Raw genomic sequence first — 24,581 nt, 5'->3', positions numbered from 1 at the left:
AGAATTACCACTATTTTTTTTAAATACCCAAAAGATGAAGTTCGCCGTGAAAAAATATTTGACTTAAATTAAATTATTATCTTGATTCGAACCCGGATCTCCCGATTGCCGGTCAGGCGTATAAACCATTTACACCACCAAGCCATTTTCTCAGAGCGAACTTCGGGATGGGTTTTTCCGAACAAGATGTTGACGTCACAAGTCCACACTGTGGCACATATAGCGAGGGTCGTGCATGCTAAGCCACTGTCGGGGTGAAAAACCTTGTCGCTGGTCTGCGACGACGAATTTCAAAGCACTGCAGTAACGAGAGACTTTGTGTAACCGATGCGACGACATGTTTTGGGTTAAAATATGTTTTTAAAGTTGCCTACAATCAATTTTTGATTCTCAATAATTTGGATCAAAAGTAACTAGGGAACGGAAGATTTCCGCTATTCGAGTTTACATTGAGGAATTACAGAGGTCAAGGACTGTATACCTCAGGAACATTTCAGTTTTAAAGACATTTCAATGGCGTGCACCGTCGCGACAAAAAAAATGCTCAAAAGCAGATACTATTAGAGTATTTAGAGTTAAATAATTGCCGTCATACTATATTACCTTGGTGTTATGAAGCAAATTCATTGTGCTCAGAATATTGAAATATTAATGCTGATTCTTTTACGTCATTGTTTTTATCAATTGCTAGCAAACCACTATATTAATTGCACTTACGCTTACCTATAAATTATGGCATTTAATTGACAATTACTCGAAAAGTAGTGTGGGTATGCTTAAATTTTAATTCTATCAAGAGTTTTATCTCAAATTGTATTCTTACACCTTTATTGGACTGTCGATCACATAGGGGCCTTTACGTCTGTTTTTTATCACAACGGCATTCATATTGAAGAAGCAATAAAAATGTATCTTACTCTTCCAAAATGGACCGTACGTAAGGCCACCCCTTATTTTTCAGAACTAGGAAAAGTAATGTTTTCCTTGTCACATAATTATCTAAATAAAATTGATATTCATGTGCTAAAATGTGGTTGTTTTAGGACAACAGGAAATTGTGCTCCAAGGGACCATAGTAACAAGAACCTGAAATTGGAATTTTTTAGAGCTGAATTCGCTCTACCCCGATGAAAAACTAGTAATTAAAGTAGTAAGAGACCTGCATTTCGTTCGTTTTAGACAAACCTCCTTTCGCATATTACGAAGTGTAGACATCCACGATCTATATTCTGGTAATTTATAATTGTTATCTTTATTGTTAATTTGTTATCTTTATCTACCTGTATTGTTATCTTTTTTCCGGTGGAACTTGCTTAAAGTTTGCAACGAGCATGTTTTATATGGAATTTGATGAATATTTTATGAGAAAAAATATACATCTCATTGTAAAGGAATAATTCTTACGCAAGGACTATTTGGGGAAATTATGGAGCGTAAATTTTTTAACGCAATGGTGCGCTCTTTCGCTCAATACATAAGATCTTAAAAATCTATAGTACATTCAATTTTATTCACTTAATTTTACTTAAACTTTATATTTCCTTCCTTCGATATTTTATTTCTTCTATGCACTATTTCTGAAAACAAAAATAACAGAGAGTAACTGAGTCGCACCGAAGTATGTATATATTGAACAAGGATTAGGATTGTATGCTACGATATCTACTTATCGTTCGGCACGTTTGTGGTCGAATTGGGGTCCATTCTTGTTAAATGGCGTATTTACTTGTGGAAACCAATCTGGCAACGTCGTGTCGCATCCTGTAAGGATGGAAGTCAGAGAAAAGGGAAGAAGAGAAAAACAAAATCTAATCGAAGGAGCGCTGCTCGCAGTTCGATTAGGGGGAGCAAGGGTCGCGGTCCGATTGGCCGATGTTTTTTTCCCCTCGAACAGCGAGAGGAAGTCCGGTTTCAACGTGATGCGATCGCGAGATTTCTTATTTTCATCGCCACTCGGGAGAGGATTCTTGCTTGCGCGGCGAAACGCTGTGAGGACGAGAATACAAGATGACCAAGGTGGGAATTGCTCTTTGCTCTCCTATATCTATTTCTCTAAAGCTGCGTTGCCTCAGAACACTCAAAATTCGTCAATAACTTATCCAAGCAAGGAAGCTGTCTGAGCAGATTCAACGTAAACTGCTATTTCTGGCATAGCTCAATCAATGAGTTACCCGAAAAGATTGGTTTTGATAATTAAGGATAGAGCCCACCCCTGACTTACAGACAATGTGTATGTCTCGGATAGGGGGGGCAGTATCGTTATCACTTCAAATATTTTTGCAGTGAGCGTCCGAAATCTTCGACCACGGTTTGATCATCCGATGCTGGAACTCAACGATGCTGATAGAGCAGTATCTTATAATAATTATTATTGGGTTCTTAGGGTCTTCTATTATTGATAAGCGTCTTCATTACCCGTGCATGATGAAATTTGAACCCGATTTTAACCATACATTTTTAAGAACCCGGTTGGTATGGTGGACAGTTTGCTTACTTCGCACACTGAGGGCGCGGGTTCAAATTTTGGCAGTGGCAGAAAATTTTCAGAGAGTGGTAGACTTAACTGTTTGGAGGAGGACATTTCAAGTTCAGCACTTCGTCCGTCGAATGGGCCGTTAAGCCGTTGTCCCCATGTCACCTTTCGCTAATAGGCTGAGGCCGACGCAGGGTATCCTTCTACCTTTAAGTTCCTCCCCTTTTCCTAAAGGCACTAATGACCTTAGCGGTCGGCTGACTCCTCCAAATACCATCCCATACCTTCAGTATTCCACTACCTAGATAAGTGCGCATGAGAGCAGGAGTGTGCCTATAAAGATACTGATTTCCCAGAATTTTATGTGAGAAATCTGCCACATCTAACTCAAGCTTTGGTTCGCAGGATGTTACAAATGGAAGGCTATGTATCCTGGAGATTAAATTGTGAATATATTTAAAAATCGGATGTTTCGTTCATTGCATGAGTTGGAAAAGTTTCGCTTTAAAATTCATCTAATGCCTTAGAACACAGTAAAGAACGCTGTAAAATGCAAGTTGCTTGTGCATTAAAATAGTGAGGCCCCTAATAACCTCATATGAGATTAATCCTCTCCCTACCTCTCATATGAGTTTAATAAAATTGTATTCTTTTTCCAGTCTAAGTGTCCAATACAATGGACATGACTTTTATGTGCGTAACCGTCCATAATTATGGACAATACAATTTCCTTAGTTACAATAGTTTTATCTTTTTGACAACGTCTTCATGACACCATGATTAGCGTTAAATAGGAAAAATAAACGGAGGTTGCGAGAAATGGAAACAAATTATTAGAAATTGTGCTAATATTATGATTTTTTATATATGATAATTAAATTATGGAGCGAGTATGTTTAACTGTAGTCGCCTTAAATGGTTATCTGATGAATATTACACTTAAGAGACTAGCAGACAGTGGTTAATTTGTTATTATTTGTGCAGGCAACCTTTTCTTCAACCAATCAGTGCATTATGCACAAAGGCTAAGAAAAGACTTAGCTGTTTCACAAAATAAAATATATTTGCGACCGGTTTCGATACAGCGTATCATCATCTGGCAATTACAAGTATCAGTACATAGAATTTATACCCTTGAAGGCATTAGAGGGTATAAATTCTATGTACTGATACTTGTAATTGCCAGATGATGATATACTGTATCGAAACCGGTCGCAAATATATTTTATTTTGTGAAACAGCTAAGTCTTTTCTTAACCTTTGTGCATCATGAAGGAGTTTCACCATGTTACGCCAACCACCATCGCATGAATCAGTGCATTGTTTGTTATGTTTGTCTCACCAATTTATTTGCCCCGTCTTTTCAGATGCGCCGCGGTGCCGCCCTCCAGAGGAGTCGACTGGCGTCGCGACGCGGCCCCAGCCGCCGACCACTGTTTCCGGGACGTCCCGCCAGGTGGGGGCCCTTCGTCACGAGACGCTTCGGATCCGCTGCGAGGTGGACGCGGACCCTTCGGATGGCGTCCGATTCAGCTGGACGTACAACAAGTCGCGGGAGGTGCTGCACGTGCCCGCTTCCAGGGTCATCTCCGAGGGGCCGCTCGTCTCCTCGCTCAACTACACGCCCGCCTCCGCGGCAGACTTCGGCACCCTGGCGTGCTGGGCCTCGAATGCCATCGGCCGACAGAGGGAGCCGTGCCTCTTCCACATTGTTCCTGCCAGTGAGTACCAGAGCTGCCCTACGCACCCTGAGTGGTGCAGTGGCGGAAAAAATAGCGCGAAGGTTATAGGCATCTGTGCGAAGATTTCTCTGGATTGCCACCGAGACAAGAGTTGCATTACTGCCGACGTTTCGATCTCCGACTCGGCCATCGTCCTCGGGGCCATGAATGTCGAATGAGAATTTTCCTTGCATATATTTACTGTGACTGTTTACAAGCTAGGAAAATTCTCACTCGACGTTCATAGCCCTGAGGACGATAGCCGAGTCGGAGATCGAAACGTCGGCAGTAATCTAGTTCCCTACCCGGTGGCGATTCCGAGAACTCTTCACACGGTCTATTCGCCGGGAAAGCTCTAAATCTTTCTTGTCATAAGCATCTGAATGCAGCCTGGTTACTTAAAGACGTCCACCTGCCAAAATGTGGCCCTCGTAATGTTATTAGAAGATCGGAAAATTTCAAAATGAATGCTCCTTGCACGGGGAAATTCAATCTATGTGTAATAGATGCATTGGGCATATGGCAATGCGTAATAGACCCAACTATGAATTCTTCCTAATATTCTCCAATGTATGCTTCGGCGACGTCTCATCTAAAATAGAGTGATGCAGCTCATGTTCAGGGGCACTGACGCTGAGCTGTACGAAGCGCACAAGGTAGTCAAAATTCACTTCACAGTCAACTGCCCAAATGGTTATGCAAGGTAGGAGCGAAATTTCAACAAATGAATAAGTGCTCACTAATTCCATAGCAGGTGGCATCCTCTGGATCTAGATTGCGTGATATTGATGGGCACGTCGGAAAAAACGAAACGTTTTAAGCGTCTTAAACAAATGAAAAGAGAATTTTATCCTTGGGAATAGAGGAATGGATATGAGGTAACCTACTATATAAGATGAACATTGTGCCATGGTATTCACCTTCGATCATGTTAATGCGTTCCGATGACCAAAATAATGGTCTCCATCTTACACCGTGAGGTGCCACGAATAAGGAAGAGCTTGTTCCGGACAATTTGTAATATCTCAGGTTTGCATCAACTAAAAGTTGGCAAACGAGGTTTTTATTCAAGAGGTTTATTCTAGAATACAGTATGGGTAACTCCTCATAAAATTTTAAAAATCACCTCTTATGACATGGTATGAGCTTGAACGTAAACGAATCGCTTTATTTGTAACAATATTCTGGTAAATTTGAAAAAAAATAAATGATGCAACTTGCTCTCTGTGTGGAAAGCGATAGTATGTGTTTGGATTTTTTCCTTGAAAAATTATAAGAGAGCTAAATTTAGTTCGAAATAAATGAAAAAATATGTTCTTGCAGTTGGCAAGGGGAAGAGTGGCGGAAGAATGTGAGTTGACTGCAATACACATTTATTGTGGATTATTTTGAAGAGTATGTAAATTGAATGTTACAGCATCAATGCAACTGCCATGAAATATGGAAAAAGATGAATTTGAAGAAATCATTGAAGGAAGGTTGAGTGACAGGGATTAGACTCGCAATCTCTTTCATTATTTTCCGGTTTTTGAGAGAACGCGTCACTTGAGCGATCGTTTCGGTGATCTAATCATCGCTTTAAGTTTATGCTTTCACTATGACATACTTGAGCAATTGGCTTCATCTATCTAGAGTTTTCGTTTCCCAAAACGGTCTAAATTGATAGCTATGCATTATGCACACTAAAGAGTGAATAAAGTCAAAAATCTGCAGCTTCATTTATAATACAGGTCAAGTAAATTCCGCTTTAATTTCTTTAGCGTTTTTGATAGCAGGGCATTGCTAGAAAAATTAGGAAAAAATAAATAGTGACATGCCTCCACAATGCATCTAATATGGCTTTAATATAATTCTAAACCTTTTTCTAGTCTCCTGGGTAATAGGCATTTTTCCGAAAGGTTTAAACTTCAACTTAAATGATACTGATTGTGAAATCGCTAATTTGATCATCTCTTAGTGAATACTTATTAGAAGTTGCAAGAATTTTATTTGGACTATATATGACTAATGAAATATGATGTCCTTACCCGAAGTCACTTGATAATTATCTAAGCGTTTACATTCTGCTGTTGGTCATTAACATGAATACGTAAGATATCAATTCCATTCAATACATTTGAAAGAAATAAATTTTTCTACCGCTAGGGAGATTTTCAATCGCAATAATTGTATTTTCGTCCTGCATGTCAATTTTCATTTCTCAAAAAATAGTGTTGAATATAGCAACGCTTTCTCTCTAAAAGTTTTTGACATCAATTCGAAAGTCTCAAAGTACGTAGCTGAATTCGCCTCAATGAAACAGCGGAATTCGTCTCAAAGAAACTTGAACATTTCACATGGCTTTTATTGAGACGATACTGACTCGTATTTAATTGATATTTTATGGGCTTTTAGAATCACGTCAAAAACTCCAGAGGGATGCATTTCATTTGTTCGTTTATACACGTTACGCGCAAAACTTTTTCTTTTCTCTTCGTTTAAGCCTTGACGGATTTTTTGATCGACTTCCTCCAATGCCTGTCATTCAAAATCGGGCGTTCCAAGTCGACAGGTGCTATCCTGTATCGCTTCGGGATCTGATTCCTCCTATCTTGTGTTTCTTTCTTCTCTCTTTGTTGTTTGATACGCCTGCTGTTACACCAATTGACTCGTGATCGTCTGTGTGAGAGAGAGAGAAAGAGAAAGGGGATAGGGAGAGAGGCAGTGGAATGCAGGCAAAGATAGATAAAGGGGGATTCGAACGATTTGGACTTCAATTAGAGCGCATATAGATTCGCGACTGACTGGACCAAATGCCTCCGCCTTGATTTTCCGCTGCTTTCCCGGATATGAAGACTCGCCTTTTATCGCAGATTTAGCGCTCAGATTCAGCTTTTGAGTTCTAATTGCCAATTCGTCCAGGCATCAATCGTTTCTCACCAGTATCCCCCTCCTCTCATTAGTATTTCGTGAAATATACTTTTCTCAAATTGGTGCCGATATTTTTGGATGAATATATTTCAATAGGTTCTTATTTATGCGGTAAACTGTAATAGATTGCCACAAATACTATTTTTCGTAGTATCACGAATGCTTTGCATGCAAAGGATTAATTTTTCCTATTCATGTAAGAGGAATATATCATCTCCCAAATCGGTATGCATGGCTTTTTCATGGTCAACTTCGGTTTCTGTTCATTTATTGAAACCGCTTGTATTAATTAAATATTAAGAAAAGTACATAGCAACTCAATTTTAGCGTAGACCACTTTTATGCTATTAATTATTTCAATATTAATACCCCTGTTGTTTTGACCTAAATAATTCAGGTTGTGTTATATTTCCCCGTAATCGATGCTGAAATTCAATTTAATTGCTGTCCTTTGGCTCCCTGGGCCACTGTGCAAACTCTACCCCCTTTATATTTATTTATTTTTATGATAATTGATATGATTTTTATGATATTATCCATCCTGGATGGTTCATCAATGATGGTAAATGGTCATTATATTATTTATACTACCACAACATCCTACAAAAAAATTCAACTTGATAAACTTCTATTTTATTTATTTATTTATCATGTTTTATGTTCGCCCAACATATACATAGTTATAGGGTGAACAATCCAAGAATGTAACTCTTGTCAGTATATTTACTGTAAAATGTTTACTTATTTATAATTTTTCGTATGGTAAGCATTCGGAAGTAGCCTGATTCAAACGCTCTAATACAAAACAGCATTTTTCATTCTAATGGGACCCTTTTTTGCAATGAAGAATACTCTTAGTGAATTAAACTCTCTAATCCTCTGCAAATTAATTTCTTTTCAAGAGAGAACGATCAACATCCAAGTCCCGAAAACATGGTGCGTACTGTATAGGGCCTTTATAACAAACGAGCAGTTGTTAAGGGAATGCATTTCAATTTTAAAGATTGGTAAATTCTCAATATTCTTTGGTTTTGGATACAGAGAAGAATGTTTTTTATCAAAATTTATATTTTCTTCGTTGTACGCCAGAGCTGATAGATCTGAATGGCACGAATTCAGTATTCATTGTAACACTGAAACCAGCAGCCAAGGTCCATTTCTATCAGTTTACTTTACGGTGGTTGTTAAAAAAATATTTATTCATCAGAAAACGACACCAACATTCATTTACTCGACTCTCTTGCCTAAAGTATAGATTTAATTGAAGAGAAGGAGGTTAAACAAACAGGCAGATAACAAATGGATAGGTACAGTAATACTCCTTTGAGGAACACTTCATTTATTCGCCTCTCTGCTTTTGTTCGAGGTGTATTCTTTACTCTCTGATGTTCACCGTTCAGTTTCAACCGATCGCCCATTGCCAATCGAATTCCGTCAAGTAGTGGACGGCACAATCCACTCAATTGCTGGAGATATCTGATCGGTTGAATGGGAGAAAGAATATTTCGTTCGATTGGCAGCGATGCGGTGAGTGGAGTAATAGACCCTATTCGTTGGTTTTAAGAGTGGAGGATGTTTTGAAAGGAAATTGGGTCACCCACTGAGCCTTGTCCTCCCAATTTAGATCAGCTTTGCCCCGCGGACTTTCGCTCATACGTGTGATACTGAATATTCCGTTTAGTTGGGACGCTTTAGAACCGACAAAGTTTACACAAATGAATCGACTGCCAATTTTATCCAAAGCATTCGATAAGAATACATTCACGGACCTAGAGAGGGGACCAATAATTGCACTGTTATCATTGAGAAATCAATTAACTTTACATTTTATTGCATATTAAATTGAGCAAATGGTTTTTTCCAAACCTATTTGTAATTTTCAAAGCCTTTTAGCTATAGGGAGATAAGCAAGTAATTTGTTAGTTAATGAATTACCTCATACCACCATAATACAGAATATGCTACGCAATTATAAAACTACTCAATTATAAAAAAAAAAAAAAATATGATGAGATTCTTTCCCGGCGTATTAATTGAGTGAAGTCCTCAATTATATCTTTCAGTCATTTATCTAGTCACAAAATTCTAAGTCTTGAGGTAAAAACTCTTGGGGCAAAATTAAGACCCTTTCATCTTGCCCCATTGGTTTTGCGCTGCCTTCTTTATATAGTCTATAGCATATATTTAACGGTATAATTTTTATTGCACCTTTCGGGTCATTTGACAAAATTATGGCGCCATAAATTAAATTATTGAAAGCCACGGTATGAGAAACAATATGAATGCATGCGGTAAAGAATTATTTCTATACATTGGTTTCAAGAACTTATCAACTTGTTCGATGGAAAGAAAACAGAGCTTATAACATAAAATACAAGCTAGCTATTGTATACCCTTGCGAACACCGGGGAATTCCGAGCTTCCGATGCATCATTTTGCTCTCTTTATTGATTATCTGTCATCCGCGTATCCAGGCAACCAATTTTCCCGTAAATAACCTTTTCGGACATTGAGCTCATTTAATTTCTGTGGAGGGTAATGATGACTGATGGGGTAGCGTGTATTCTTAATGTCCGCTTTGATGAAATACCGCTTATTGCTGTCGGAATACAATAATATTTTGCAAACATATGACACTTAGGGATAGGTACATCCGTTAAACTCAATTTTGCCCCAATTCGTATCTCCCCATAAATGCTTGACTACTCTACCCCGACAACCTTTTCGAATGAAAAGCGTTGTTTCCAGGGTGATTGGGCCAGAGAGGTGCATCACGGGAAGACATCCCTTGGAGCGGAATAATTCCCTCGCCCTCCAGTTTCCTTTTTTCCCTCTGAACTCGCGTGTTTTCAAATGATAAAAATGAAACCTTTTTAATTCTCTTTTTCCAACCCTCCCTCCTTGCCTTGGGTGTATGGGGGTGGTTTTGTGTGGGCCATTTTTCGAAATTCCGGGATGCGTGTTCGCTTTGTAGGCAGCAGGGGAGAGGCGTGCCGCGCGACATTGAGATATAAAAGGCAATGCTACGGTTTGACAAAGCATATCGAAAGATTAATGACTTAATTATCCGGCAGTCGGGAAGAGCGCGCTGGAGTCGCCGTGTGAAAAAATGCGCGCCTCTGGATGTGGTGGGATCCATTTCCTCGTCCGCATTGTTTTTTAAGCCACACACCCCCATCCGTCAAACCCGCCCCTCATATTTCTCATCCCTCCCCCAACTCTGGAGCCGTTGACACAGCTGCGCCCCCTCCCCCTCTTGGAGGGCCGTAATTTTCTCGTCGCCGTGGCAACGGGAGCGATTTCTGAAAAAAAAAAGAAATACAAAAATAGTGTCGGTTTTCTGAGTCGCTCAAGCCGCTGAGTACTCTAGATTGCTTTATAATAATTATGAAGTAAAGTCGTCGCTACTCACCATTGATTGGCATCTCATTACGGACAGACTGTATTGAAACATAGACGTCGAGATTCATAAAATTCATATAATAAAGAGAAATGGAATTCGTCAGCGGAATGCATTTCAAATAACTTCATAAATGACGTTCAGGGTTTCCACCTTAATTCCAAAGTTTCCATAGTTGTCTTGCTACGAATTTTGTGTTTTGGTTATTCAATGCCCTGAAAAACATCTCAACTCTCCTTGAATGCCCGACGATTTTCATACGCTCAATGAAACTAAAGAAAAGACATTTCCCAATAGAACCCTTTGAGGAGTTTTGTCTGGCAATGGCGGACACCACCTTTCCCATTGTGGAATCGTATGTTAACTTATAAGTTAGCTTATAACTTTAACGTATAAATTGTTACTTTTAATTTATTATTAGTGCTGTGTGCTTTGAGTAATTGCTTGTGGACACAAAAAAATCGCGTATGCATAGACGTCAATGGTTATAACATGAAATAATTTTAGTCATTGTCATATTCGTCTCTCATAAATGGATATCATTACCTCAAGTTGCTATGTTCGAAAACAATTAATAAGAAATGTTTAGCAGCATTAGCGTATTTCCCTAAGTAATAACAGGTGTGCACGTTTTAAAATACGCGAAATCTCGATCTCAGTTTTTATTTTTTCGATGTATCTTTTCAGACTTGTTGTCCATCGAGCGGACTGTTGCAAGTGCATTGAATTCTCTTCAGGATTCCCAATTCTTAACAAACACTGGTGTCCTCTCGCTAAGCAGTCAACTTATGATTCGGGAATCGGCGTTCAGCTTCTCGTTAGGCCTATTTTTCCTCATCATATATTTTTTTTCTTTTGAGATTCAAAACTGCAATTTACAATTGTTTTCATGGATTTTCCTGAAGATTTTATTTTCCTGCGTGGAACTTTTGTCTTCGCAAAAGGATTCCGCCTCTTCGTCGTTCCATTGACTCTCCAATTGGGTGCTTCTTTCACTCCTCTATGTTCCATTTGACGCTCCTTCGTCACTTCGATAGTCATCCTTCTCCGCTTGAGGAACTCGTCGTCCGATCTATGATAAGGCCCTCACCCAAGCCTCACTTACGCTATAGTTTTGTCAGGGACTGAACGAAAATACTTGATGAAAGGAAAAAATAAGCTAACAGTGAGACAAAAAATTAATCTTCATTCAATCATAAGTCTAAAATTAAAAAGAAAAAAAAACAGTCTAATGCACCACCTTGCATGAATTGGTGACAGCATTTCAGTTACAGGTCATGGAATTGCTCAATGATTATTGCACATAGAGGGAAAGAATTTTCCGCAAGATTCCAAGCAACAACAAATCACCGTGGAATAGGGGGGAATCGATGACCCTCTTGGCATACGTTTGTGACGTCATTAACTGATGTGCAGAATGGCAATGGTCGTCATTTCTTCGCCGTGGACAGCGAAGGATAAGAAGCGAAAAATACGCTTCAGTTTTTAAACTTCATCACAGGCGCGGGCAAACGGGTAATTCAGCACCCCGTGCAGAATTACGTGTTCCAAGCATCCACGGACTATCCGATCTCTTGCCATTATGGAGTCACTCGCAAGAGCACATAAGAAACGATGATTGACTATTGAATATTCATTAATATCTGATAAATGTTCACAAAAGTAGCATTTTTTAAGTCTAAAACTTATGCAGCAATAGTATTATGATATCATTGATACTATGATAGATTCAGGTGATACTAGGAAATACAGGAATTCCATTCCAGCCATAGGTTTACATATTTGATGCTTACTACCAGTATTATTCTTCTATTAGTAAAATTAGACATTGCAATATTTTCAATATTTTTAATTTTTCTAATATTAAGAACTTCAACCATATCGTGCCCAACATCATACAAGATATTATTCTTCTACATGTCATGCCTTTATGTTAATCCATACCTTTGCAATTAAGCTATTTACAATATTCCATGTGGTTACGGACCCCATAAACAGGAGCGTGAGAAAATGTTCAAAGGAATCTTCATCTCTGATCAGATGCATCAAGATAACACCTTATTGAAGCATCTGCGGATCCCGATTGATTCGGGCTTTGATCTCTCGTGACGATCCTAAAATAAAGACTTCCAGCCCATACTCAGTCCCGTACTGGATCAGATAGCATATTTTTGATGCTCTGCAAATGAGGAAAACATATTTCGACGAGATTGGAGAGTTCCAGGTCGACAAAGTTGGGATGGATTGGTGGGAAGTTTTGGCTTTAATACTTGAAGAAGTCAGCCGGAAGAAGCTCCAGTCGTTTGCGCCACACCTTCAATACAGAGAAGGACGTTTGCTTAGCATTATTCCATAAGAGGACCACAGTTTAACGTCCCACCCAACGGACTACCAGAGCCTATAAGTTTTCATTGGCAAGCTAATCTCAATAGCCTATTTACTTCTGCTTCACCCGAGGTATTACTAACATGGCTGAAATCCGTATGGTGGGAGTAATAGCTCACGCCCTAGCCAGAAACCTTTATAGATTGTACAGTACAAGTGAAGGAGGAGAACTTTTCACCCCCTCTTTCGTGGTTAAGAAGAAAAGAAAAACTCTCTCCAGGAGGTGCTGGGGGAGTGCACTCGGTAGTCCTGGAAACGAAGCGCTCTCCGAGTGAGCGAAATAAAAAAAGCGAGGAAGGACGCACCTACGCTTTCTACTTCACTATACTTTAGTTCATTTCAGTTAATTTCCTTAGTTCCCTCCATGTGTGGCTAACTGCCGCTGCTGCTGCAGGCAATTAGCTTAAAGACAGCTCCACAACACCAGTGAAAGAGGCAGGAAGCCCGTTCCTTCGAGAATAATCCTTACTCTTTTAAGTTTTTCTGCCAGGAAATTGGTTGGGATTGGTAAGGATAGTATCCATTCCTACCGCTGCACCAGTCTAATCCGTAATCGTATGAAGTTCATAAAAATAAGCTATGACTCTTGTCTTCCCTGGGGTCGTCTCCCGCTGTGAATATTTTTTGTTGAGAGGCGTTCGTAGTCCTCCCCAGATGTGAACCCGCTTCAATTCGGATGGTGATAATTGCTCTCCTCTTTTCCATTATTTCACTTTATTTTCCCATGTGAATGTCTTTCGTTTTTGAATGTATCTACTGATTTTTTACCTATAGGCAATACCATTTTACAATTTCGACAGCGGAGCTTACATGATCACATATTATATCTTTTCAATATATTAATCCACGTTTTTCATACCAGAATTTGCATCGAATAAATAACGAAAACAAATTTGTGCCATGGTAATCAGGTACAGATACTATATACTGCAGGTAAAATATTGGAGAGATTGGCGCAGTGATTAGCCGAATGATTCTCGTGGCCCAGCTAAACCGATTACAAACTTTCGCAATGGTTCAACCCGAAGATTGGCTTGTGTAGGTGAGGGTAGAGCTCACTTCAGAACAATTCATCAGATGCCAATAATAGAGCATGTCTCTTTGCAGTATCGAGGCATGGGCGTTGACAGTAGCAGAGAGGTCATCAAATATCTATTATTCTACTGGCTATTTCCATTTTCCTTTGCTCATTGTTGGTAGCCGGCTACCCATTTAGCCGAAGTCCTTCACCTCCTCAAGTCTCCCAGTTTCAGATTGATCTTCGTTTCTTTACGTTTTCTCAGCTTAAATGGAGTCAACGTGATATAATGAATTTGAAATATTGATGATCATATGTGATAAAAGCTGATTTGAACATAGAAATACCATTTTCACGAGAAAATCATTCAGAAGTGTGTACTTTTCGTTACTTGCTGAATTCTAGTGTCAGTATTTCAGTGTTTCCTTAGTGAAATAAACTGCGTGCACCAACGGCCTTGACCTGTTTGTGCGTATACATACGCTGGTTGGTATGTGGATCCGCAGTGCGATTTATTCCCTCGTGAGGCTGATGGCGTTACTCGTGAGCCATGAGTAGTGAGTGGGGCGTTGAGATGGAACCAATTTACAGTGCCAAGAGCGCACTTACTTCGTCCAATTTACTCCCAATGAGTGAGAAAAATGGCCAGTAGGTGACAGCAGCGGCGGAGGGCACCTCTGCCACGGCGACAATCTTCCCAAGGAAAAAAAAAACAAAAGAAAAGAAGGAAGCGGTGTATAGGAACATCATGGGAAAGAGGAGATGTATTAAAGTGTTGGCCGATTTAAGTGAAAGCGTAGAGGATGAAACCCTTATAATCCAGTCTAAAGTATACTTCACATTGGAAATTATTTGTGTGGTTTTTATTTTTGTGTCCTGCACAAGTTGTGTGGTTTTTACCGTGTTATGATAATTTATTCAGTGTTTCAAACTGTAGGATGGTATGGATTAATAAGGGTATAGTTCACCCCGCACCAAGCTACAAGCATGTCAATTCACCCATTCTGTTTATGTGGGAGCAGTTCCTCTTCCTGGGTGGACTCAAGCATCTCTGAGGATTTTTTGTTTGGGGGTGATCGAAGGCTTCACAGGGTTTGCAAAAGAGCCAGGCTTTCCATTTAGTAGTACTTGTTCTTCCTCTCGCATTCAAAGATTACTTAATAATTTTTATATTACCACGGTTTTGACAAAGAACGTCGTCATCAGATGCAAAAACTGTGATGAAAAACGCACAAATACATAATTTGCATAAAATTATATTAAAATTAATTTATTTTCAATGACATAAAAATTTATAAATTATGCAACCTCCAATTTTTACAAATTTCCAATGTTTCTTCTCTTTCGCGGAAGATTTTTCCCGTGATAATTATCTCACATATGTTGCACATCAATTTATCGGTGTGAATGCTACCTATCATTTATTGAAAACCTTTATTTTTCGGGGGAAAGTAAATTTCCATGCTTCTCGCTACGGCGAATCATCTCTTCATTTATTTTTCTGTCGGTCCTAGAAACAAAGTAAGTCTCTGAGATGATGCTCTCAATGTCAAAGTAAAATCTGAAATTATCCAGGTCGGTATAATGTTTGTAAATTATTTTGCAGCCTGGTCACACTCTCAATGCACTCGGACTCCTCCTCCGTCTCGCTTCGGAAGATATCCTTTCTACATAGATCAGCCAATCTAAGCCGCACCACATGTAGTAATGGAGTCTCTATTAGCTCACACTTGATCATGTAAATGTGGATGGAAACGAAATAATGTGCGTCCACCGGCCCTGACAGGGTGTATTTATGTTGAAGGGGTGTTTAGCGGGCGGGTGGATGAAAGCATCGAAGACTTAAGAGATTAAAGGATTAGCTTGGGGTGGTGGGTCATCACAATCCGATGTGATCGTATTGTGCTCAATATATCAAGTCGGCTTTCGGCCAAATCAACCTCATAAGTGTTGGGATATACCAGATATCCCTCTGTGCCTAACATTTATGCTCTCCTAAGCCCCGGCCGTGGCGAAAATTTATCGTGCTTTGTAACTGCTTTGCACATGAGCAATTGAAAATGAATAAATGCGTTTTTGATCCTCTAATAATGGATTTCATTTGTTTTGTAAAAGGGAGTTATTTTTGGGTTTTCCTGCGTCAATTTTGGCAAGCATACAATGTTTCTTCTCCTATGCCTGAGGTCTTTCCCGGTTTCACTATCGTAACAATGTTGCGCGGAAATATGTAGGTAATTAATAATGGGAACGGAATCGGAATGATTTGGGCAGTTTTTCTTTTTGAAAATTACTGAGAGCCATTTGTCACCGTTTCATTGTCTGAAATCTCTCTTAAAGTTGCTGTAAATATTTTATTTCCAAGGGTGTTCAGTGGTCCAGAGATCCCAAAAATGTAGTTTCTATCCGATGAGTACGATGGGGAAAAGGTATTTGTAAAATCACTGTAAATTCTATTGGGGGTAGAAAATAAGGCTAAATAAGACTCAGATAAAATATAATAACAGCATTTTTTCCCTTTTTATGTAAACTAGGAAACTAGAAAAAGGGATGTACGGTTTTACCTGCATATTTTATTACAAAGTCAACTAATTTAAGTCCTTATCCAAGGTTAAAGCTTTCATTTTTTATGCTTGATACCGTAGCGAATTCTGCGAAAACTGAGGGCAATCTTTTACTTTAAGCGTGCGTATGCTGGCACTCTGATACTTATCATCCTTCTTTTTCTGGAACAACAAGAATTAATTAAGAAAATTTTCCAAGCTGGGTACACTGTGCAGATGACGATATTTCAAGAATATCCAAACACAATTTTCGATGCGCACATGTTTGTAACATGAGCTTTCGGCGCCAGTTTTTCTATTGATCTTCTGTAGAAATGTTTTGGTGATTTCTAGGCTTGTACGTGCCTGGCAATTTATTTCGTGGATTTCCTTCTCCACCTCTAAGTTTAATGGTTGTGTATTAATTTCTGCTGAGGGTTTGTTAATAAGTGAGTTTATCAATTTCTCAACGCCGTTTCATCAATTATACTCTCAGCCTCAGGGCTCAGAATTTATTTACGATTTTGAGAAGCAAAAATCATCTGTTTAGCATCTGAAATCGATTGCATAATGTATTTATACATAATATTTCCATATATAATATTCATATATCATTGCACAGCTATCTGCCCCTGGGCATTGAATTGGCAAACCTGCACCTTAAATATAAGATTAGCTCAGTCCTCGCCTATTTAATTCAGCCAGCTTGCTGAATCACTAAGGAAGGTATTAGTATTGCATAGGGAGATGCTAGGGTTCTCTTGATCTATAGTTAGGAGATGAGATCCGTGGAAAGAGACAACTTCTCCGTGTCTCTGTGACTTTTTCCTTCTTCACAATAACTTTAAATTCCCGAAAGAATGTAATGCATTCATAGAAATTTTGTTTGCTTCATATGTTATTTATCTAATTACAACCATCATGCTCTCTTTTTTTCTTGCATGGAGTCACTTGAATATTGGAAACGTATTCTAGATTTAGTTTTTTATTGTTTTAGTTGTTTTGATGATTTCGTTAGTTGATCCATATTGCTATAGGGTGTTATCCGTTGGAAATAAATAAACTCTTGTACACCAACGGTAAAATTGACCGTGAAAAATCATTTGACTTTTCAAATCCTAGTTAATTCTTCCATGACGAAATCCACTCTCGGTGTATATCAGCACCCGTGCGCATGACAGCGTACAAAGTAACTCTATATCTACGTGCAATGATTAAATTCAATTGTCTTAGCAAAAGAGTCAGGATTTTTTGATGGAGGGTAACTAGCACCCTCTTCAGTGAACACCTGTACCCATCATATATATCACACGTGACGTGAGAAATTCAAACATCAGACGATCTCGGGAAGATGGTTATTCCCTCGCTCCGCCATGGAAATGTGTCCTGAAGAATCCATTCACGAGCAACCTGACCGAAAGATAGGATGTAGTAATTATAATGCGGAAAATAGTCTCTTCAGTGACCTGAAGTTTAAAGTTACCTGGAGAAGGTGACTGAAATACCAGCGAATCTGTAAAATAGAAGACATGTGGACTGACGCGGAGAAAAACCCGGAAGAGCTACATCTTCAGTAAATAGCGTGTATAGGCTCACGCAATTCTGACTTGCGTAACTGTACTTACGTTTAGCAAAACCGGGTGGAGCTTCTAATTGGCTGAAATAAAATTTAGAAGTTGGCTTTAGCAGATTCACTTCGACTCGGGATAGTCAATAGTCGATAAAGTCTCATTTCTCCGTAAATATGCCAGGAGTGAGGAAGACATTTTGTTCCTTCAGAAGATGTGAATACTTTAGTATGTCTTGTGCGTTTGTGCTGTTATTGAAGAACTATAGCATTGGTTAATCTGATTCACACTGGATCAAGTTGTGCCAAGTTTAATCGTGTTGACACGAATCTTCCAACTGGTAATTGGTTCGGTAAGGTGGCTTCCCACCTCGTGGGATATGATTCAAAACTCGGGACTAGTTAAGAGTTTTGATAGAACTTCATGTCATCTGAATATCCGTGAGTGAGTGCTTTATAGGGAGGGTATCTCGGGTACATCATTCCGCCCGTCGGATGGGACGTTAAGCCGAAGTGCCCCTGGCACCTTTCGCTTGGATTTGGCTGATTCCGACGCCGGGTTTTTCTCCATCCCTTACGAAGCAAATGTTTTTAGCTATCGGTCGACTCCTGCGAACGTTCCATACCATGCCGTCATCCAGCTGTAAGCATCTCCCTGCTCTTTTTGAACCCACAATGAATATTTGCAGCAGATATAAAAACGAGCCCCCCCCCCCCCTGGTGTCTCATCCAAATGGCCGCAATGCATCTCGTGGAAAAATTCCCCCTGTAAACCGTCCACCCGCACTGCTTACATTGGGCGATAAATTCCTGCAGGCCCCCTCTGCTCCCGACGCGAAGCACACGGCACCCTAGAGTCACCCACTGCCATGCGTCTTCCACCCCTGGATCCACATTAAGGCCCCACTCGGGCTGTCCGCGAAGCCATCTAGTTCTTTGATGAGGAATCTAGGAATGAGTGCCCGTTGATCGTAAGCCACCTCCTACGTATTGCAGAGGGAGCTTCCAATAATTGCATAAGAACTTTTTTTGATAATGCTTGAGCCCTCTTCACACTTCTGAGCAATTCTCAGTATTTTATGAGTCCCATTTGCATACGTAAAATATTTAGGTTTTTATATTTGCATTTTATAAAGAAAGCCAAAGATTTTATGCTATTTTTTCCTTGAGCAATAACACATGAGTAAACGGTTTCTTTACTTTTTTGTGCGTCATTTATGAATCACTTGCTGATGCTAAAATGCATTTTATGGATGAGTTCACTCTATATTGTATTTTGAACTAGAAGTCCCGGCAACCAGGTTCTATAAAAGGCATTATTCATTGATAAATTCATCATCAGGCACATAGGCAAGGTATGAAGCATGGTTGCTTGACCATGTGTTTTTTTACATGATGATAAGTTCTCTGTGAAAACCATCCGGTATAAGATATGTGGAATTACGAAGTACTTGTCTTCATTCACCATGGTAGCGTAAGCTTTGATTGTAGGAATACATCACCGATAAAAACACGACCTGCAGGTAGGGAGTGATCTTTCCCCTTGAGCCAATGGCTTCAATTGTGATCATCGCCTCCATTTGGTGAATAACCGATAGCGCTACGCCTGCAAACTTCCGTGTAACGCCTCTGGGCTTGTCGCGTCGCCAGGGGAATATCCACGGTGTACGTGGATGTACTTGCGTACCTGTGAATTCAATCATAGGATGCAGAGCCATGCACAGCGAGATACTGGCGCGATCCCTTCTGTTGATATCCTTGGAGGCGTGCCGTAGCAGAGCGGCTGATAGCGGCCGATATGCCCTCAAATGGGACGACGCACGCTGCAGAAATTGATAAACGCCTCGCCAGGACTCGCATGCTAAGTAAGTGGAGATGTCCCATCGGTGCAGTTTACGGTGTGAGACGTGTCGGGGGAAGGAGAGCCAGTTGGGTGTGTGTGCCTAGTCGCTCTCCCGAGGTTGTAAGGCCAGGTGGCGCTCAAGGAATGCATAGATTAGGCAACGGCATGGATGGTGCTGCCGCGGCGAACGCACGCGGCGTCTTCGCGAACTATGGAAATCTCCTTTAACATCCCGAAACATCCATGTCGTCCAAATTGAAAAGAACCACCGAAAGTAATGTAGGTGAGGAGAAAGAAGTACTGTAAGTGAGATTACTTAAAAATATTCAGAGATTCTATGGTCGCCTTCCCCGTTTCTACATTGTATTTCAGATTCCTAATATAAATAAGATTGCAAAAACGCAGGCCGAGATATTGATTGCAGTTTATTTTGACCTGAGGGATTTAAATTTACCTTCAAAATAGGTAATACCTTTTTCTTGAGAGATCCATATGAAATAGTTGGTTTTTAAGGCCATGGTTTTTATATGCCTGGTTCCCATCAACGGCGCAGTTTCCATAAAGTAGACAGCGATCTCCAAAACTATTTTAATCGTGGAATGACTCCGCATAGTATTGAGGTGATATAAAGAGTACTTTTCCCACTATACTAGGTGGTGAATTCTCCATCTGCGTGTTACCCTGCAATCTGCCCCAATAGGCGTACACGTGAGAGGTCAGGACATCTATTGGTACAGTCATCCATGATGAAAATTATCTGTTGCCTTCAAATTATTTAAAAACAAAGTTACTTCAGTTTTGTGCCTGGTGAATTTTTAAGAAACATGGAAGGTCGGTTATACCCGTAAAATCAATCCTTATTTCCAATTTTCGTTATTTGACGTAAAATACGTCGATTCGAGTATTCACTGATAATTTCCATTCCTCCAGCTAAATCTTGCTTTACGTTCGACATGAATCACTCCTCAATTTTTTTTGGTTTTATATGATGCATTTTTGTCTTTTGCACTCTTTTTGATAGTAGGCGTTGTAACGGAATTTTATGGATAGTAGGCGTATTTTATGTGTTATTCATAAACACCCGTTTGAAAACGTGGTTTTGACATAAAAATTCTAAGTATTCAATCATTGATTAATCAACGAAGAAACGCTCATTCCAAAGTTTTGCTTAAAGTATCTATCAAAATGTGGGTTACTTAGAATGAAAAAATCCATTCCGGAGAAGGGGTGTAAACAACCCCCAGGTGAAAGCATCAATCGGCGCTTATGTCTTACGTTTGTCGACACATTTCCCAACTATGCTCGTGTGAATTTGTTTATTTTCAAATTATTCTAAGGCCTTCAAATTATTCGCAGAAAACCTTCAATGATTGGACAAATTTTCAGAATTTGTTGGCATGGTGATTTGGCAACGGCCTTGTATTTATTGAAATCCATTGCTTATCAGGGGAAAATAAATTCCTAGACCTCAGTTCTACAAGTTATTTCTCGTTTCTTAAAGGATTTTAAGTATACTAAGGCTCTATGGTGATGTTATTCGGGTCACTGCCAAAGATTTTTTCTATTTCTATTTCTGATTGCTCAAACTGCCTAAGGCTAGCATTTAGCTTTCAAATTTGATTTAAACCTAATCTGTTTAAAAAAATAATAACGCTCGCTGTCTGCTCTAAGTATTTTTGATAAATTGCACCGCTTTATTCATAATTTATTTGGTTGATCAATTCAAATATTACCGCGTCATATTGCTTATGCTTCCCGAGTATGAAAGTGCACTCTGATGTGTGTGGAATTGGATGTCAAGTAAGGGAGAGTCATTTATGTCCGAGGAAACAAATTAGAGAGCCTTCATAGCAAATGAAATTTTTTCTTTCCATTTACGAAAAGGGGCGACGTTCACTGAAACCCGAGATTCCATTTCCATTCAGAAAAAATCCGTTTGCGAAGCTATTTTATAATTGAAGGTCCTTGCTTAGAGCATCCGTTGGTTAGAGAGAATGTTTGTTCGAAATTACTGATGGACCTTGATGGCTAATTATGGCAATAAAATTTATTCGTACGGTGTTTGTTTTTATTTGAAATTTTATTCCCATGGAATTTAACTCTCATCATGTATCATTATTTAAATGGAATATATTTATAAGTACCTCATTTTCTAACTTTTCCGATTTCAGAGAAATCATTTTCTAAGCAAAAATTTTAACTCGTAGTATCTGAGTGCGTGACTGATTAAAACGCATAGTGCAAATATTCCTACGACAATTCATTAATCATAGATCACTTAGCATGATTGCATTGGGGCCCATTAGGACTCTGTCCCACAAAGAGACCCTACGGTTAAGCACATGGAATGCATGCGGTGCAGTGAATTTAAGTCGCAAAAAGGCCGCCGGAATCTACACAGCTTCAAAAGTTTCGTAATTAAACTACGTTGTTTCACCTCCGGCATTAAGCTTGACAATTTTTTTCCTTCGGAAATGCTGTCCTAAATTTCAAGAGAATTAATTATTTCCTCTTTTGTGAATCCATTCCTATCAAACGCCGCACCATTACCTCTGCTCCAGTTGAAAAAATTAGTCGCCAATTTTCAGGAAATTTCACCAGCATCACAGCGTAGAAATTCATTGCAATTAAAAGGCTCGCAGAAACAACGTGAAAAGGAGAATTTTGTACGTTTTTAATCCATATTTAAATTGAAATTTGTGCCATTAAAATTCTGTGGATTTGTGCTGAAAGGTTTTCCACTCCGTAAAATGCTCTTTTCTCATTAACCTTGCGCGTAAACTATTGTTAGTGACTTTAACCGTGTTGGACCATTGAGTCTTTTGGAAACACAACCAGCTTCGTCTGTTGACTAATGTTTTTGGACCGAAATCAATACGCAAATATTTTACTAATAGTTTAAATGTGGTCAATTTTAAGCTAGTAAAAGCTAATATAATTGCGTAGGAGATGACTCTGGAGCTAGAAGTGCCTTATGTTGTTTAAAGTTAGTATCCACAGCTGGGTAGGAAACACCAGGTAGGCGTTTCTGTTTTCATTTCTTACTGGGAAAATTCGATACATGCCTACAATCATTAAATTAAGCCTTTGAAGTGACCTATTGTCTATACGAGTTGAATTGTACAATGAGGTTCCGATTACCATTTCTCCATTTACACGCTGCTGGTCATTCCGTCTTTCTTATCTCTCGCAGGAATATCGCCTCCAATTCTCCGCGAACTTGGAGGGCCCTAGCTACCTTGCGGAATTTGTTTGTCTGAATAACAAGCAATATTTGTCGTATTCACAGTTTTGCAACTTATTTTATGCCCGAAATGATGCGCTTCTTTTATTTTAAACGCGATTGTTTTTTTTTAATCGTTCGATCATCATCACTGACCAATGACCATGAGCTGCGTCAACCTTGAGATTGGATTTACGCAGCTCTCAACTCTTATCAGCAAGTTGGGGTTCCAATTTCATGGTCAACCACTTCCTATTCTTCTTCAATGGATTTTGTTCGAAAACGGTTTGCGTTTTACAACTCTTCCAGATAATCTTTCCGTCTATTTAAATTTAATCATCCGTTCTCCATTTTTGTGCCTTTGGGTATAACACCTTACCATTTTCTTGAAGAGGTTTCTCACTATTCAATAGCCGGAATCTGCTCATCCATGTACTTGATAGTTCTGTAAGTGTTCACAAGTACACGTTTGTCTCCATACATGTTTGTCTAGCATTTCTCCCTTTCAGACAAAAATCGTTTCTTACTATCCCTTCACTGAGATCTATGACTTCTTGCGTGATTCATCGTTTCTTCTTGACGACTATTCTTCCACCAAGAACTTCTTCAACTGCTACCAGTAGTCTAATAATAATATGTTTCCAGCTCTCGGCCGCTGCTTTCTTGGTGACCTTCTCTCTTATTTTGTTATATATAGCTTCTTGATATGCCGTTTAGCATATAGATTCCTTAATTTTTTTAAATTCTCAATGTTTTTACTTTGAAATACAAAATACCAAAATAAATTAGCAAAATTCACATAACTGACACCCTAATTTCGGTGAAAAGGAAATTAGAGGAAAGCTATGTTTACTAATGGACGATTACCGTGGTATTATGCCCCATATGTATCTATAACTTCGGCTGAGAAATTGCCGGGGCAATATAAGCGCATGCATAGAGGTAGGTTAAACATTGTAAATAAATACATAAATAAGACAAGCTGGGAATGTTGTATTCTGTAGCTTTTCCATTTCTTTGACTTATAACGGTAATAGTTTTGCCTAACTTCTATATTCGTCGTAAGGAAAAAATATGAATTAGAATCGTGGGTTCTATACTCCGTATAATGATAATTTCTAATGACACCCTAATGAGTCAATTCATGATGTGATAATGGGAAAATTTTTGTTATTAGTCAACCAAAAAATGTGACCAATGTGACCGAAAAAGTTGAATTTTAATTTTTTTTGTGTCAAAAATTTGAAAGTTCAAGGAAAAAAATTCACTCGAATTTTTTTCCTTGAAAAGAAAGATACCAGAGATGCCAGTCACTCTGAAAACGCAGGTATGCAGGTGTCGGTGGGTTAAAGTGTAAATCCGATGAGGCGTTCACTTGCACTCCATTGAATATTCTGTTTCCTTCGCACTTGGAGCCATAACTCGGAGGCAAAAGTCTACTAGCAGTCGTCATTGCAAAAATGAAAGCGTCCCAATTTGAATTTCGAATAAATAGCGGTCG

General features: G+C 39.2%; 1 protein-coding gene across 2 annotated transcripts in view; it reads left to right on the top strand.

Annotated features, from left to right (window-relative positions):
* Positions 1-24,581, top strand: part of LOC124167583 (nephrin) — a 952,155-nt gene that overhangs the window by 877,838 nt on the left and 49,736 nt on the right. For both annotated transcript variants that reach the window (XM_046545557.1, XM_046545556.1), the window contains exon 10: positions 3,841-4,194. In XM_046545557.1, coding sequence (XP_046401513.1) covers positions 3,841-4,194 — 354 coding nt within the window. The remainder of the gene's footprint in view (positions 1-3,840; positions 4,195-24,581) is intronic.

Source organism: Ischnura elegans, chromosome 11 (genome assembly GCF_921293095.1).
Source record: "Ischnura elegans chromosome 11, ioIscEleg1.1, whole genome shotgun sequence".
Taxonomy (NCBI): domain Eukaryota; kingdom Metazoa; phylum Arthropoda; class Insecta; order Odonata; family Coenagrionidae; genus Ischnura; species Ischnura elegans.
Note: the sequence above shows the minus strand (reverse complement) of the source record. Positions and strands in the feature narration are given on the sequence as shown.